This window comes from Uloborus diversus, chromosome 9 (genome assembly GCF_026930045.1).
Source record: "Uloborus diversus isolate 005 chromosome 9, Udiv.v.3.1, whole genome shotgun sequence".
Taxonomy (NCBI): Eukaryota; Metazoa; Arthropoda; class Arachnida; order Araneae; family Uloboridae; genus Uloborus; species Uloborus diversus.
Genome location: NC_072739.1, coordinates 40,221,904 through 40,238,713, shown reverse-complemented (window position 1 = coordinate 40,238,713; position 16,810 = coordinate 40,221,904). Strand labels below are relative to the sequence as shown.

The window sequence follows — 16,810 nt, the reverse complement described above, 5'->3', positions numbered from 1 at the left end:
TTATTCTTATTTTAAAAATATTAAGGAAAAAAATGCGTGTCTTAAAGACACACGATAGAAGTGACACTTTTATCTTTTCTTTTTTTTTCTGAATCACACGTTTACTCTCACGCCACACTCCTGTTCTTTCTGCGCCTGAGTAGGCATATTCACTACAAAATTGTATATTTCAATAAACAAAATAGAGTATACACAACGAGAAAACTAAACAATTCTTAAAATCCGCTTTTTAATTGGTGCCAAAAACAATGAAAAATAATTGTAATTTTTATTTATTTACACCGAAGCTAAACAACTTCACATGCAAAAAGGGCTACGTGCAAAACACCTTGCCTCTGGACACACACGGGAAAGATTTACAACACAAGAGAAGGAAATAACAACCAGAGCTTCGGCGGGAATCGAACCCACAACCTCCGACTAGAAGACGAAGCTTCTACCACATAGCCACGGAGGCCCCATATTGGTAATGATAAAGTTGTTTTTGTCAATAAAAGTGAACAAATTAATTTTTAGGCTGAACTTAAGCAATGTGGATTACGCTTTTATTAACTCGACTTGAATCAAAGATATCTTCGAAAACCAGCATTCTTTGAAAAGTTTAGGCTGCCAAAATCCACAAACCTGTGCCTCAAAGTCAGACTAACGTAAGACACATAATCGCTACTTTACAGGAAAGAGGGAAAACGTTTGCGTGTTGCATACAAAGGATGGGACTTGCGCTCTTTTAACACTGGCAAATAATTACAAAGGATTTTTTTTTTTTTTTTTTGGAAGTCACGATTGCTTATTGTTCTCATTTGACTGTCCTTGACGTTACGCTGATTTTATTTTCCCCCTCGCCTTCCTCTGCAGTACCACCGTCGACCAACCTCTGCAGGAGTGCCTTCTCGGGTCCCGAACACTATCCCCGGGAATCCGCTATTCCTGGGCGGTTGCGTCCATGTCCAACAGACACTCACGCACGCCTTTATGCATATACATACACTCCACGTAGATACACACAGGTTTGCGCACACACACAAGCCTACACATGCATGCACGCGCGCCTACACACTCACACAACTATACACACGTAACCGTCCAGGAGGGGAGGAGGTTTGGGGGGACAGGAGCCGTTTCTAGAAACAAGAACTCAAATGGGTTTTGTAGCAACTCGTGATTGAGAAAAAAAAAATTTTAAATTCAAAATTTCAGAATTCAAATTACATTTTTTTTTTTTTTAGAGTTACGGTTGTATGGTTCTTTGCGGAATAGGATTCTATATACACTGGTGCAAGAAATTAAGAGAATTTTCAGACTTAGTCAATTATCTCCAAAACTACTGGACCGATTTTAATGAAATTTGGTATGTACATACATTGAAACAATACAAAACAAGTAACCGTTCGAAATTTAAAATACACACGCATGATTATAAATAGCACTCGTTCGAGTCGGAGGGTATGAAACAGCGGTTGAAAAATTAAACAACAAAAAAAAAATGGGTTAGTAGGGGTATGGTCTCCTCTAGCAGACATATAGGCCTCGCAGTGTGACTTCATGCTTGAAATGAAGCAGTTTATGGGATCCTGGGGCAATCGTTTCCGCTCGTTCAACAACGCCGTTCTCAGGGTATGGAGGGTCCTCGGAGGGGTGTTACGAGTTGCTATTGCTCTCCCAAGAGAGTCCCAGACATACTATATAGGACTGGAGTCTAGAGATTTGCTTGGCCAATCCATCCATTGAACATCCTCCCCTTCAGGAAATTCGTCGACCAGAAGAGCTCTATGTGGCCTTGTGTTAACATCCATTAAAATTAACTCAGGGCTAACAGCACCCCTTGTCCTACGTTCATGTGGATAGAAGCAGGAAACTTAGAAGCAAGAATTTTAAACTTTGGACGGTTATTTGTTTTGTACTGTTTCAATGTATGTACATATCAAATTTCATTAAAATCAGTCCAGTGATTTTGGAAATAATTGACTAAGTCTGAAAATTCTCTTAATTTCTTGCACCAGTGTGCAATGCACTACTAAAATGAAAATCGTTATTTTTGTATTTTCGCTAGTCTGGCTCTGAGGTACAGAATGTTTGTTGAAGTTCAGCCTTGAAATTAATTTGTTAAATCTATTATCAAAACTAACTTCATCACCACTATTATTTTTCACTGTTTTTGGCAACAATTGAAAAACAGAAAGTATTTCAACTCTATAATTACTATTTTCGTGTTTTTTTTTTTTTTTTTTTTTTTTTGCAACTAATAAAAAACAACTACGTCCCTTCCGTCGCACAAAAAATTTGCCAATCAGGATTTCAAAACCGTCGCATAAAAAGTTTCACTTCAAAAAAAAAAAAAAAAAAAAAAAAAAAAGAGAGAGAGAGAGCAGAGAAAAAATACTTACCAAGTCCCCAGTTTTCTTTCAGATCCAGATATGGGTCGTAGGCTGCTATTTTATTGTCGTAACCTAATTTGGCGAATCCATAGATCAGGTGCGTGCAGAGGTTTGGGTCGATATCTTCGATGACGAATTTTCCGTCCCCTTGACGGTAATTGGCCCAGCTTCCGAGATAGCACACCACGTTGTAGTGCTTCTTCGAGCTCTTGGAGAAACTTCCTGCAATAAATCAATAAATATTTAGGAAGCATTTCGATTACTGAGGTAAAATTGAGCCAAGTGAATTCTTATCGTTAAATTTATATTTGACGAGATTTCACCTCAGTTTTCAAAAGCAATTTTATTTAGTCTAACCCGTCGACTTCATTAATATGATTTCAGAATTTATACTTGCAGACTTATAACAGTCTACATGAGGGCTAGAAGTTAGAACCGCTATCTTTCGGCCCTCCGATGCGAAGGGCACCAATTCTCCCGTGCTATTTGGCAAAGCATGGTAATAATAAATGACTTGACACTACAGGTAAACAATTGGGTGAACAGTCACTGACTTTAGTGAAATGTAACTTCAAGCAGGCTACGAAAATTAGCGCATTTTTTCTGATGAGGGATTACATCATCATCCCCCCCTCAAAAAAGAACTTCAGCATAAATATCTCGATATACAGAGTGATCGGAAAATGTGGCGTCAAATTTTAAGGGGGGGGGGTTAGAGAAGACGGTAACAAGTAAGATGGAACAGATGGTCACAACGCAACACTGCCCCGCTGCATATGTATAAAAGGTAACAAATAATTATAAATTGTTACATGGGCACGATTTACCTCAACATTTTAGTTTCTGAGAAAGTTTCAAAGCAGTTGTTGAAGTTAACGACCTGCAGTTGCAATACATGTGTCGCCATGTCAATGCACCGACCGTTGCAGTGACGAGCCATTCTGACAAGTTTTCATCAGTCGTTATGGAGCCGTGTATCAGACCTATAGGCCACCTTTTGAAACAACTGTTTTCAACCTTTCCTAAAAAAACTTAAGTCCGTGACTTCAACGCTGTTTCTAATCCCAGTATGATGGTTCATAAACATGTAGGAACTACCGTGACCAATTCCCCCCCCCCCCATCATCAAAAGATAAATTCGCGCTATGTTGAATGTGTATTTTTAATCAATCTGTCTTCTTGAGACTTTACACCCCAACTTTTGAATGCTACAAGTGTTCCAAAATCGATTTTTGCTCAATGCATTGCAAATGAAATTCTTATTTATTTTCATGCAAAGAGAATGGTGAAGAGCAATTCAAGGTTTAGTTGGTGAAAATATGGTTTAAATAGCTAAAACCTGGTTAAAAATGCTCCAAAATCTAGCTAAAAGTGCTCAAAAATCAGTTTACCTAAACCTGGGGTAGATATGTATCCCGGTTTGTAGCTCTAGGGTTGATTCTAGTTGGGACAAATTTTGCCTGATAGCATTGTGAAGGCTACACTGATCTTAATCACAACATTATGATGGTGCCAAGTTAAATTTGCACCAATTATAGTATTGTTTGTTGAAGTTCAGGATGCTTGTCGAATTTTTTTTTCCTCTCCCTGTAGCTTGATAAAACTTCGGATAAACTCATTACAGAAATTTCAGATATTTTTTAAGTTTATGTTTGATAATGCGTATTCTTTCAGCTTTCCAGAGAAACATAGATCAAGGCGGAAAAACAAATACAATTCTGAAGGAGGGAAACACAATTAATGCTCCCCACAGATTCTATGAAACTTGAAATTTACTTTATTCATTCTATTTTATGGTAACTGCACTGGATTCGTATGCACGGAATGGCATTCCATCGCTGCAGGCGGAGCGCCGCCATTTGCAATGAAATTAAACGAAAATCCACGCAAAAATCATGGTCGTACACCGAGTTTGAGAAGGTCGGGATATATATTAAGCTTAGATAATAGCGTGGATAAGGTTGCCATCCATTATTTTCCAATTGTGCAATGTGTTGAATGAAAGCCATGTTGTTGATTTATTCATTCGCAAGACATAAAACAAGGTTCAACAATTAGAAGATAAATCTGAAACAATAATGCAAGCAATTCTGACGCCTAATTTAGAATATGCATTTCTTTTCGGTATTCTTTCTCATAAAAATCAGAAAGAATGCTCCATGTGTTGCAACACTACACTAAAAACAAAAACAAAGGGGGGCGGTAGGAATGAATAGGGCAAAGTAGGGTAATGACGCTCAGCGGGTAATTCCGCTCAGCCAAATATCTCTAAATAGAATAGAGAAAAAAATCGCGACTAATGTCGCGGATATACTTAACATCGTTCAAATTCACAGCTGAAAAGTCACTGTCGGAATGCAGGTATTTTTATAAGCTCACGTAATTAGTTTGCTGTTGTTTTGTTATAAAATTCTACAACTTCTAATTTGCGGTTAAGTGAACATTCTTATCTTCAAATGTTAACTAATTCATTTCGGCTGTTAAATATGTACGTTTAGCTACACGTTCGTGCTTTATTTTTTTAGTGCTTTGTTACGCCAATTATGATGCATGTAAGTTCAAACAGAGATGGAGGGTAACGTACCTCACGTAAGATGGGCAATACATGACACCAGGTCACATTGATAAGCAGTGTTGCCAGATGGTCAAATCCAGATTTCCCCAATTCCCTTCCAACTTTTCTCCAAAAAGCGATGTTTTCTACCAAAATTCCCCAAATTCAAAAATTATTTTGCCACTAATATTTTCATAAAATGAATCGACTTAATCTAATATTTTTGTCTCTTGAATTTTTTTTTTCCCCAAACAGCCCAATTTTCTTATAAAAATCCCCAACTTTTTTTTTTTCACATTTTCGCTTTTTTTTTTGTCTTCTTTATCTTTATTTTTCTTTGTCTTTACTAATAATAAAGCTGAAAGTCTCTCTGTCTGGATATCTCTCTGTCCGGATCTCTTTCTGTCTGTCAGGATCTCTAACGCGCATATAGCGCCAAGACCGTTCGGCTGATTTTCATGAAATTTGACAAAGAATTAGTTTGTAGCATGGGGGTGTGCACCTTTAAGCGATTTTTGAAAGTTTGATTTTGTTCATTTTCTATTACAATTTTAAGAACATTTTCCCGAGCAAAATTATCATAAGATGGATGAGTAAATTACCAAGTTATCATGACGTGGAATCGTAACGTGGGCAAGCCAATTGGTGAGAAATTCATCATGCATTATTTGTAAATATACAGGGGGACCAAAAGACCTTTCAATTTTCTACGGGCAAAGCCCTGCGAGTCCCACTAGTCATAAACACAAGCACCTGACCGAGAGATAAGAAATAACCATTTTTTTTTCTACTCGTATTTACTACTCCGCTTCTGTATGTATATTTAAACTATGATTTTTGTATATATTTATCCAAAAACACTCTTCATCACACTTATTTTTACCTGTTTCACGTATCAACTAGTTACTCACGCAAAACATCAATGCGAATTCCGTAGCATAATATTCCACATAATGCGAAATGCGAATTCCATAAAGTTGAGCAAAGTTAACCCAACGCTGTTTGATACAAACAATGTTCCCACTACTTCTTGACGCGAATTAAAATACGAAAAAAAATCTTTTTTTCCCGAAGTTTTTTTTCCCCAGGTTTTCCCCAAGGAAAATATTTTTCCCCAAAGAATTCCCCTCAAAACCCATTTCCCCAAAATTTCCCCAGAGAGCACCAGATTTCCCCGAAATGGGGAAATTTCCCCCAATCTGGCAACACTGTTGATGAGTTTCAGATGTGGGATGTAATTTTATTTCTTTATTCTTTCTCCGACAAGTGTGTCAAATACTAATTGTTTTCAGTACATTTTTTAAAAATTGTATTTTAGTTCGTTTTAGAAGGATGAGGAATCACGTCACTCAACAAATTCTCACCTCGTTACCCAAACACAAAATGCCATTTCTCATTAACAAATGGCAATAATGATATCACATTTTATCTCCCGCGATACAAGGGAGCCCCTTTGTTTTTTTTTCAGCCACAAAAAAAGTTGTGAGATTTTGGTTGGAAAGCAAGATTTGATAGATTTTGTTTCAAAAACCAAGTGTGGTCATCGGGAATTCTCACCTCCGTGAACTTGAATTTCAGGAATATATCTACATTAATGTAAGAAAAGAAGTGCACATGTTTTCCCATGCTTAACATGTGCAGATTGTAGCAACGCAAAAAAAATTTCTTTCCCTGAAAAATGTATCAATTAGGTCTATATTAATGGAAAATTCCTCGCCTCCGTGAATCTCACTTCCGTGAAAGACCTAATCAATGTCATTATTTCTCACATGAGAATAAATGATCGAGAGGAAATACCTCAATTTTAGACAGTCTACCAAAAATTATAAATTACCAGTGTATTTGCCAACTTACTAATTTGGAAATATATAAATACTATACTATTTTCAACACAAATTTGAACTGAAAGGATTGCTAAAATTTAAGCCGTACTTTAGTTAAGAGAGCTTAATATTAGATTCACACTAATCATTAAAATATCTCATTATTTGCACAATTAACAATATATATATATATATATATATATATATATATATATATATATATATATATATATATATATATATATATATATATATATATATATATATATATATATATATATATATATATATTTCTTTTTTTATATATTAAATTGGCCTTATTTTCAAACACTACAAGTTTTTTTTTCTGTCAACCGCGGTTTTTTTTTTTTAAATTTATGAGTAAAATAATTGAATAATTGGAACTTGGCTGGGGCGTTATTTATAGTAAGTTATAGTTGGTAATACTTTCATGAAAGAATTAAAAAAAAGAAGAAGAAAGAAAGAAAAGAAAAACAAGGTTTTGAAAATGAAAAATATTTTCGCTCAAAAGTTCTTATTCTGGAGAATGACCCATAAGGAAACGTGATTTCACTGTATTTAATATGTAACAACAAGAAAGTGAACGTAATAAAACCTTATTGTCATGGTTAACCATATATCTATATCGGGGTTTTAACAGCCCACACAACAACACATGAGGCAGTGAGAAGCAAAGGGGTGTAAGCGGGTTTTTGAAAGTTTTGAGTAAAACGCGTTTTTATAGTTCCGGTCCTAGGTAGACTTTCATTGAAAAGTTTTTCGAAGTATTGCTATATAGCTGCACCTACCGGCAGGAATTCGGATTAGGAGGCAAAATGACTGACTCCGGAAGTTTTAGAGCCTTCGACTCCGACTCCTTTACCCCAAAAGCAGTTCGACTCCGACTGCGCAAGCACTGGAGAGTTGCGGACTTTGAAGGAAAAATGACCGATTTCGACTCCGACTCTTCAAACTTTAAACCTTTGACTCTCCATTCCAACTCCTTTACTCCAAAATAAGTCCGACTCCGACTACTAGCACTATCTCTTGCACCAAAACAGAGGAGAGATGTACCTACCATTTATACTGGTTATCTCCAAAATTTTAATTTTGGAACGAACATCCCTTTGTTTCTCACTGCCATTCATGTTCACTCTCATTCATGTTGTCCCTTAAATGGGAATAATTCCCCTAAAGCTTGTTTAACAAAATTAATGTTGGATGTTGATACATGGAAAAATAGGCAGATTTAATTCAAACTCATTAAGATATTATTTAAGTTCCCGTCGCTCCTTTTTTTTTAAATTTTAAGTAAAGAATTGGAAAGAAACTGGTACCGGATACTCAAGTATCACGCAAAACGTAGATCAACATAGGCACCTTGACGTCCTCCATTTGCCGTAGTAGAATCACGTGACTCGGGATCTGTCCTGTGCCTCAGTTTTTCCCTAGCCAAAGTAATGCACTTGCTCCCTTGAGTTACTAATCTGTGTTTAATTTTGTAACATATACCGTTCTTCGAGATACCTACTCCATTTTTCTTCCAAAAACTAGTTCTGCGTTCATTAGAGTCTCCCATTGGCTGAGTTCTGAACATTTGGATTTTTATCATTTGCGGATGCTTTTCAGCACATATCAGGTAGATAGTATACACTGTTTTGAATTTAATAATTTCAATTGGCAGTACAATTTGATGTAATATTTGTTAGATACTATTCGTCATTTTTCTCATTTAAAGCATAAAAAACTACACGAAATAGTGGGGTAAGAATGATAATGATTTAAGGATAGATAGACTTAAATTCAAGTAACTGAAGACTTTGTGAAAACATCAGCAAAATAAATCAAAACTGCATAAATTTTAACTTCAACAGAAAGATTTACTTTTTTTTTTTTTAAATTCTGCATCAACTTTTGTCAAAAGGCTTGTGTAACTTGCTTCAAAGTAACTTAAAATGACTTACATTAGTAACATTCAACGTTTATGATGGATTTACCAGAAGAAAATCAACTACATGTACGAACTGTTATGAAACAACCCCTATCCTCCTGTGAGAAAATTCTGGCTTCTTGTCCAATCAGCGTAATGGGAACTGACGTAAGCCACAATCATTATCACTTCAACAGCAGTTCGAATCAGTGAACACTTTTTTGTGCTTTCCTAGGGGTTAATATGTTTTAGTGTATTGTTGCGCAACTAGTACGCTTGATGAGAGCCTACAGTACCGCACAAATTCATGCTTAGCTAAATTATAAATATTTTGCCTTACACCCATTATCATTCTAACTCAACCTAAATATCAGATATTGTTGACTAACAAGCTGAGGTCAATAAACACTAAAAACCTATTTGACGTACTTGTTCATTCAATTAGAATTTCCAATTAATTATTTCATTGGATATACCAACTGAGGGAGTAAAAAGCATAGGAATGTAAGTGGACATTTTCAAGTTTTGAGTAAAACGCGTTTAAAGTTGCTGTCCTAGGTAGGCTTTCATTGAATGTTTTTCTAAATCATGCTGTAGAGCAGCAACTACCAGGACTACTAGTACCTTCTCTTGCCCCAAGACAGAGGAGAAATTCACCTTCTATTTGTAATGATTATCTGTATATTTTTAACTTTGGCACCTACATCTCTATGCTTCTCACTGCCTCAATTCTATATTTGAAAAACCATATCAAATAATCTTCGGTAGAATTAAAGAATCTATTAAATAATTTTTACTATAGTTTCATAATGACTAAAAATGTTAAATGTACTTCATATAAAAACTGGAATTGCTGAACTGGAGTGACTTTTCTTTGGACATCGACGATACGAAGGACTTAATTTTAATGACTTTTAAGTATCGACGGTAGGTTACGATTAAATTTTATTCACTTTGCTTAAGTATCGAGGGTAGGTTATGATTAAATTTTACTGAGTTTTGCTTGAATATACCAAACAGTACGTTCTCATTTAATTTTTAGGACATACTTAAATATTGACAGTAGGTTATGATTAAATTTTAGTGACCTTTGCTTAAGTATCGACTGTAGGTTATGATTAAATTTTAGTGACTTTTGCTTAAGTATCAACTTAAGGTTATGATCAAATTTTAGTGACTTTTGCTTGAATATACCAAACAATGCATTCTCATTTAATTTTTAGGACATACTTAAATATTGACAGTAGGCTATTATTAAATTTTAGTGATTTTTGCTTAAGTATCAACTTAAGGTTATGATCAAATTTTAGTGACTTTTGCTTGAATATACCAAGCAATGCATTCTCATTTAATTTACTTAAATATAGATAATAAGTAATGATTTAGTTTTGTTCCAATAAAATTTAACTTACTTGAATAAGCCGTAGAGGAACTGAGAAGCAAAACCATCAAAACACAAAACTTAGCAACATCCATCGTATAATGTCCTCTGAACTTCTGTCACACCTGTCGGATCTACAAGTGAAAACAAAGCAGTCAGCGAACATCACCCAAAGAGTCATAAGGTACTTCAACGAATCTCTGCAAATGGTTGATTACCGAGAATTCCCATTCAAATGTACCCAAGAAGTAAAAAAGAAGAAAAAAAATCCCCTCTCAATTCCACGGAAAAGTTTAGAACGACAACCCAAAGGAATTTATCACCCGAAAAAAACTACATCCTGTAATCAGAAACATAGACAGGTCTTTGACTTTGTGGTTTTCGGCAACATTTTCATCTTTGTGTGTTGGCTCGAGGAAAATAAACAAAAACCAGAGACGAAACTTTTTTCCAAAAAGTGCATCAAACGAGAAATCCCGTCTCGTGCGAGGGTTCCATTCCAAACTCGGTCTTAGGAATTTGAGAATTGACCGAAAGAGCTGCCGAGGTGGCCATTCGATTTGCCTGGTTACCCGTCGTTAAGTTCATATTTATAGAAGTTCGCGCGCGGGGGAATATACATAATTCATTCCGCAGAAAAGATGGGAGCGTTGAACAGCATTTCCAATCTCTACTTATTGTGAAGATGTTCTTTTGTTTTCGTGCTTGCCCTTTTTGCCAGAATGGGTTGTTTATGCGTTTCCGTGAAACGTTGTCTCTTTTTGTTTGTTTTTCTCCTTGTAATAACGTCTCATTCTCAAAATTAGGCGATAAAAAACTTAGTTCCTTTAAAAAACAGCAGTTTTCAGACTTCGTCGACTCATATAACCCCCAGAGCTTTGAAGTTTATTTTCTTTTAGGGAAACCTACCAGAGCAATGATTCTCAACCGACGGACTGGCACCGGAACGCAGAAAAAAACTTGATCGGTTCTCAGAGATTTTTGCTCATCTACGTTAAAAAAAAATTCCTTACTCAAGAGAAAAAATAAAATCCTATACGAAATCATTTACTTGAATCTTGCGTTTAATTTTCGTAGTTCTCTATGACTTTTCTGCAACGAAAATTACTGATATATTACAAAATTACAATAATTACTTATCTTATACTTATCATTTAAATATTTTTGTTACAGTTATTTAACATTTAACACCAACTAAAGTTTTGTTTGTGTATTAATTAATTATTTAATTAATTTGTTTTGTAAAAAAAAAAAAAAAGGAAACTCAGCCGTTCACAATTTTTTCTTCACAAGTGTTTGACGGTCCCTGAGTCGATTTTTGATTATTTTTTGTATTTTTTTATTTCAATAAAGAAAAAAAAGGAGAAAAACCTGACCGGTTCGTAAATATATATTTTTCTATATATATATATATATCACTCATTTGGGAGAAGAGTGCCACAATACGAATAAATGAAATTTTACAAGAGAAGCGTTTGAAGTTGAGCTCTTCAGGCAATTTGCTGTAGGAAAAGTAAATTTGCTGTGCTCTCCAGTGGTTAATATTATAACAAAAGATCTGTCATTATTACCAAAGAAGATAACGTCCTTTGAAGGCCTTTAAACGAAAAAAAGAAAAAGAAAGTTTAAAATTTCCTATTGTGGCACTCTTTTTCCAAACGAGCGATATATATATATATATATATATATATATATATATATATATATATATATATATATATATATATATATATATATATATATATATATATATATATATATATATCACATGCTTTTAACTGTCCGCAAATGAAAGGTTTTTACATTTAGGAAAAGAATAGAGCAAGAAAAAACATAAAGAAAAAAATATCACGGGAAAGTAGATGAGTGTTTGATAGGTATTTTGTATGAAGACAATTAAAGAAAAATTAATTTGAATTTTGACGTCTTGAATTCAAATTATGTTTTTCACAATCACGAGTGTATGTATGTATGTAGGCGTGTAGGTATGTGTGTAGGTGTGTGTATGTATGTGTCGTGTGTTTGTGTCTGTGTGCAGGCATGAGTGTGTGTGTGTGTGTTTGTGTCTGTATGCATGCATGTGTGTGTAGGTGTGTGTATGTATGCATGTGTGTGTAGGATATGGACGCAACCTGGAGACGGTTTTCGCTAGAGGAGCAGCACCGGGAGGGCCCGGTCGACGGTGGTGCTGCAGAGGAAAGCCGGGGGAAAATAAAATCATAGGAGATCAAAACAGTCAAATGAGAACAATAAGCAATGTGATTGCTCAAAAATTAATGTATCATTGACAACAATTTGCGTAGAGTTATTTTAAAATAACATTAACTCGTTGTCTCATTTTGTTTCTGACAATAACGTCTCATTCTAAAAATCTGATGATAAAAAATGTTGTTCCTTTGAAACAGCAGCTTTCTAACTTTGTTAACTTACGGAACCCCCACAGCTATGAGAGCCTTTCTTACGGAAGTTCCAGTAACGTACTTCCAAATTTAGAAAAATGTATAATAAAAGCAGATCAATGTTTTGTAGATATTTTATATCATTTTACAATTTACAATTAAAAAAAAAAAAGGCGATAAAGAAAATTTAGTTCCTTTAAAACAGCGGTTTTCCAACTTCTCACGGAACCTATTAAACTATGAGACGCAAGGAATTCTCAGAGTTATGGGTTCTCTTTTTTTTTCTTTCTTTCATTACGGAGTCCCAGTGCAGTAATCTCAAGATAAAAAAAAAAAAGAAAAAATCAAGTTTATACAATAGTTCTCAAACTTTATCGACGCAAGGATTTCTCTGAGTTATTGGTTTTCTTTTTTTTCCCCTTTCTCTCTCTCACTACGGAGTCCCAGTACAGTAATCTCAAGAAAAAAGTATACTTTCAGTAAAAATACTATCCCACATACTTTTATATGAACACATTAAAAAATGTATAATTGTGATTTTTAATAAAAGCCTACATAAAATCATTGCAAACTAGCAGTATACATTTTTTTTTCACAACAACACCTCATTCTAAAGCTTGAGCAGCAAAAAGTTTTTTCTTAAAAACAGCGGTTGTGGAGCTTAGTCGACTCACGGAACAATTACAGCAATGATGCTTTTTTTTTTCTTTTTCTTTTTCTTTTTTTTTTGAGAAAGAGGAACCAGTAGTACTGTAATCCAACCCTTAGAAAAATAAAGTGCATCTAAAGTAGAGCAATATTTGTATGAAGAGAATTAAAGGAAACTATTGTGCTTTGATTGAAATTTTTAAGTTACAATTGGGTCGGTTTCAGAATTTTAAAAGTATTTTTTCTGAAAGAGCATGCTTAAAAACATTGGCTTTAACTACATTTAAATAATATGACAAAGTTTAATATTTTTTAACAATTATTTTAAACGGTGCAATTTCGTTGTTTACGCTTCTGCACATGACAACACAAATGAGAAAATGCCATTCACTGACGCCATTCGCAGAGTGCAATATTTAATTCTCGTTGATTATCATAACGTGGAAACACGGTAGACAGATGCGCCAAAGTATATCATTTGTGACGTCATAAAGACAGCGCCTTATTTTAAAAATCGGACAAATAATTCAAAATTAAGCGCTGGGAAAAAATGAAAGTTTTTTTCTTCTCACTCCATGTTATTATTATTAATATTATTATTATTTTACTTATTCTATCAATTTCAGTGATTAAGTGTAATACTTTTGATTGAAGAAAACAACCCCATTATTAAGTAAACTTGTTTTTTTTTTCTGTTTTATTTCTAATAGTTACCTCTCGGTCTCAGTGAGACGCAATAGACAGAGAGAGAGGGGAAGGAGGAAGGGGGCGGAGGGTTCTTTAAAACACTGGTTTTCTTCAAACTTGGTTCATGCACGGAACTGTAGAACATTTTTTTTTTCTTTTCTTTTCTTTTCTCATAGAGATGAGGGAGGAGTCAGAGGAAACATGACTGACACTTTTTCCCCAAAATCAGTCCAAGATTCTGCAAGCACTGGCAGAGTTGCGGACTTTGAGGGAAAATAACGACTCCGACTCTTGAAATTTTAAAAACTTCGACTCCTGACTCTGACTCTTTTAATCTGGACTCCGGACTGCAAAATCAATCCAACTCCGAAGCCCCCCCCCCACCCACCCATTATCTCCCACTCTTGGAAAAATGCACGTTTACAGGCACATGAAACTAAAAATATTTTAATGATAAGTTTTTTTTTTTCTTTTTAACTGGGTTAATTTTTATGGTTTTGTTCTTCAGGTTTTTATTGGGGTTCAAATGAGAAGTGGGTCTGCAACCCAGAAAACAAAAATAAATGCATAAATAAAAAGGCACAAGCAGGAAAGGTTGGCAGAAGCTATAATTTTATTGACTGTCTAAGCTTATAATATTGAAATGATGAATTCAACCGTAGTTACTGAAACTTATTAATTCAATTTGTTGCTTCAGTATTCCTTCAACACTATAAGCTTCTGTTGTTCAATAAAAGCATAGCTTCAATCGGCCAGTCCCGCTACTGCCTTTTTTCAAAATTATTTATTTAATATTAAAAAACATATCACTCTCTCGACTAGGAGCCGCTTGCACCACGGAGGTTTCGCTGCAGATGAATTGTTCAGCAATTTAAAATGAACAAAGCTCTTCGCATGCACGTCGAAGGTAGCAGGTGGAATGCGTTTTTTTGCTACCGTCCACCTCCCGTAAGGAGTACAGCGTTAAAAATAAATAAACAAATGAATAAATAAATAAACGTTATTTTTTGAAAGGAAAAAAAAAGGCGGACTGATTCTTCACTGTGATGTATTCATTCACTGCTTCGACAACCCTTTAATTCATAAAACTACTAGAAAACATTTCAAAATTCTCTGAAACTCTATCGTCTCGAAAAACCATTCGAGTCAAAAAGATTTACGAAATTGCATCAAAGAAGTGTAAGGAGACGGCTAAAAATAAAACTTACCTCAGATATCATGTCCAGAATTCTTCATTCAAATAAGGTCAAAATGAAACTAAATCAGCGTTTTATAGTTTTTTCCGTCAAAGCACTGAGTCGTCGTCATACCTCCGTTGCCATTACATGTAAGTCGGACAAATCCTATCTGTCAAGTTGACTGATATCTATTTACAGTTGTCATACAAAAATGATTCCCGCGAGAAACGCAGATCCGTAATTGCTAATCCAGTCATATCGCTTACTAATATCAGGGTGTTGAGTGCTTCAAGTGAATTTCAGAACAGTTTCTTGGAAAAAGAAGTTAACCCTTGACTCAGTGTTTCCAATCTGTGGGGCGCGGCTCCCTAGGGAGGTATTATAGAGATTATCGTCTACGATATATCGTCTTTGGGACAGTATTCGGGTTTGAGAACATCGGTATCTTTTCAATGACACCACTGTATTGTATTACAATTTCACTAATGTTGGACTTACAGCATATTTTTTCTGTAATTTTGAAAGAGTTTTTAAGTGAAGTAAAATTTACAGTACCCATAACCAGGGCTGTGGAGTCGGAGTCGTTCAAAAACATGTCGATTCCGACTCCGGGTTTTTTATTTCTTTAACTTTCACTGACTCTCCTTTTATTTTTTAAAATCTGACTACCTATCAATTTGATTACATGCTATTTATAAGAAAATGCTTGTCATTGTGGCAACTAGCTGACTTGATTGTTTATCGAGGTTTCTGTAACAGGTACCTACGCCGTTTCCTAGTTTGCTTAATTTTTCACTTTATTTAAGTGATAGCGACTGTCAGCAAAGAGTTTTGTTGCCTAACATTTCCTAAGTAATCACTTTCAAATAAAAATAATATATTTTTTACCTCTATTTCAGTTATGAAATAGTAAAAGGAATGTATGAATCGCTTGAGCAAGTCGGGAAACTTCTGAGGGTGCTTGGTAAATTGAAATAAGTGTTGGCTTGGCCCGAAAGGGCAAATCCAAAAGATCCTATAAAATATAAATGTTTTTTTTTTTTTTAATCTAAAGACTTCATCTAAGAAAGCTTGGTTATCACTAAAAAGTTCAAAATAAAATCAGTACATGATTTCTTGGTTACAACACTCAATAATTGTAGTTAATCCTAAAATCTTCTTATTAAGGTTAATTCTAAAGCTGCCAATAAAACTAAAATTAAAAATTGAGCCAAGAAATGTAGCTATCTTAAAAGCTAAAATTTGCACCAGACATACGTGTACCAAACCTCTCAATTTTCGTTGAAATTTTTAAGATGAAATTTAAGATTTAGGTGGATATTATTGGGGAAATTTTTTAGAATTAAAGTATTTCAATTTTTATAAGCTCTGAGATTAAGTAGAGGTGGTACTCATCAAATGGGTGTCACCCAAAAGTGGAGGGACCGCCCCCTGTCAAGAAAAGTTTTTTGACTAAGCAAAATAAAAAAAAAAAATCCCTCAAGTTACAGCTTTTAAAAATTGGAAGCACAGGATTTGATCAACATCTGTTAGTTAAACATTAAAGGGAAGCAAATTAATCCTAGTCAACTCTTTTTTAATGGGATTTTTAAGTAATCTCACTTTGGAAATCGTAACTTTTGGATAATTTGATTTTCAAGCTGAATTTCTAACGTTGTATACATCTTAGGTTTACAATAAAATACAACTCGAAAATTTCATTAAAAAAATTTAATATTTCAATTCCTGTTTAGGGGTTCCCCCCCCCCTCACATGAACAAGGGGAATTTGAAATAAATAAATAAATACATTATAAAAAAAAACGGAGTTGGAGTCGGACGTTTCAAAATCCAAGA

At 34.6% G+C, this 16,810-nt stretch overlaps 1 protein-coding gene across 1 annotated transcript in view; it reads right to left on the bottom strand.

The window, feature by feature from the left end:
• Positions 1-15,048, bottom strand: part of LOC129230012 (chitinase-3-like protein 1) — a 31,857-nt gene extending 16,809 nt beyond the window's left edge. Inside the window, exons 1-3 of the mRNA XM_054864397.1 lie at positions 15,006-15,048; positions 10,095-10,197; positions 2,385-2,597 (exon numbers count right to left, since the gene is read on the bottom strand). Coding sequence (XP_054720372.1) covers positions 2,385-2,597; positions 10,095-10,158 — 277 coding nt within the window. The 5' untranslated portion in view covers positions 10,159-10,197; positions 15,006-15,048. The remainder of the gene's footprint in view (positions 1-2,384; positions 2,598-10,094; positions 10,198-15,005) is intronic.
• Between the last annotated feature and the right edge of the window lie 1,762 nt (positions 15,049-16,810).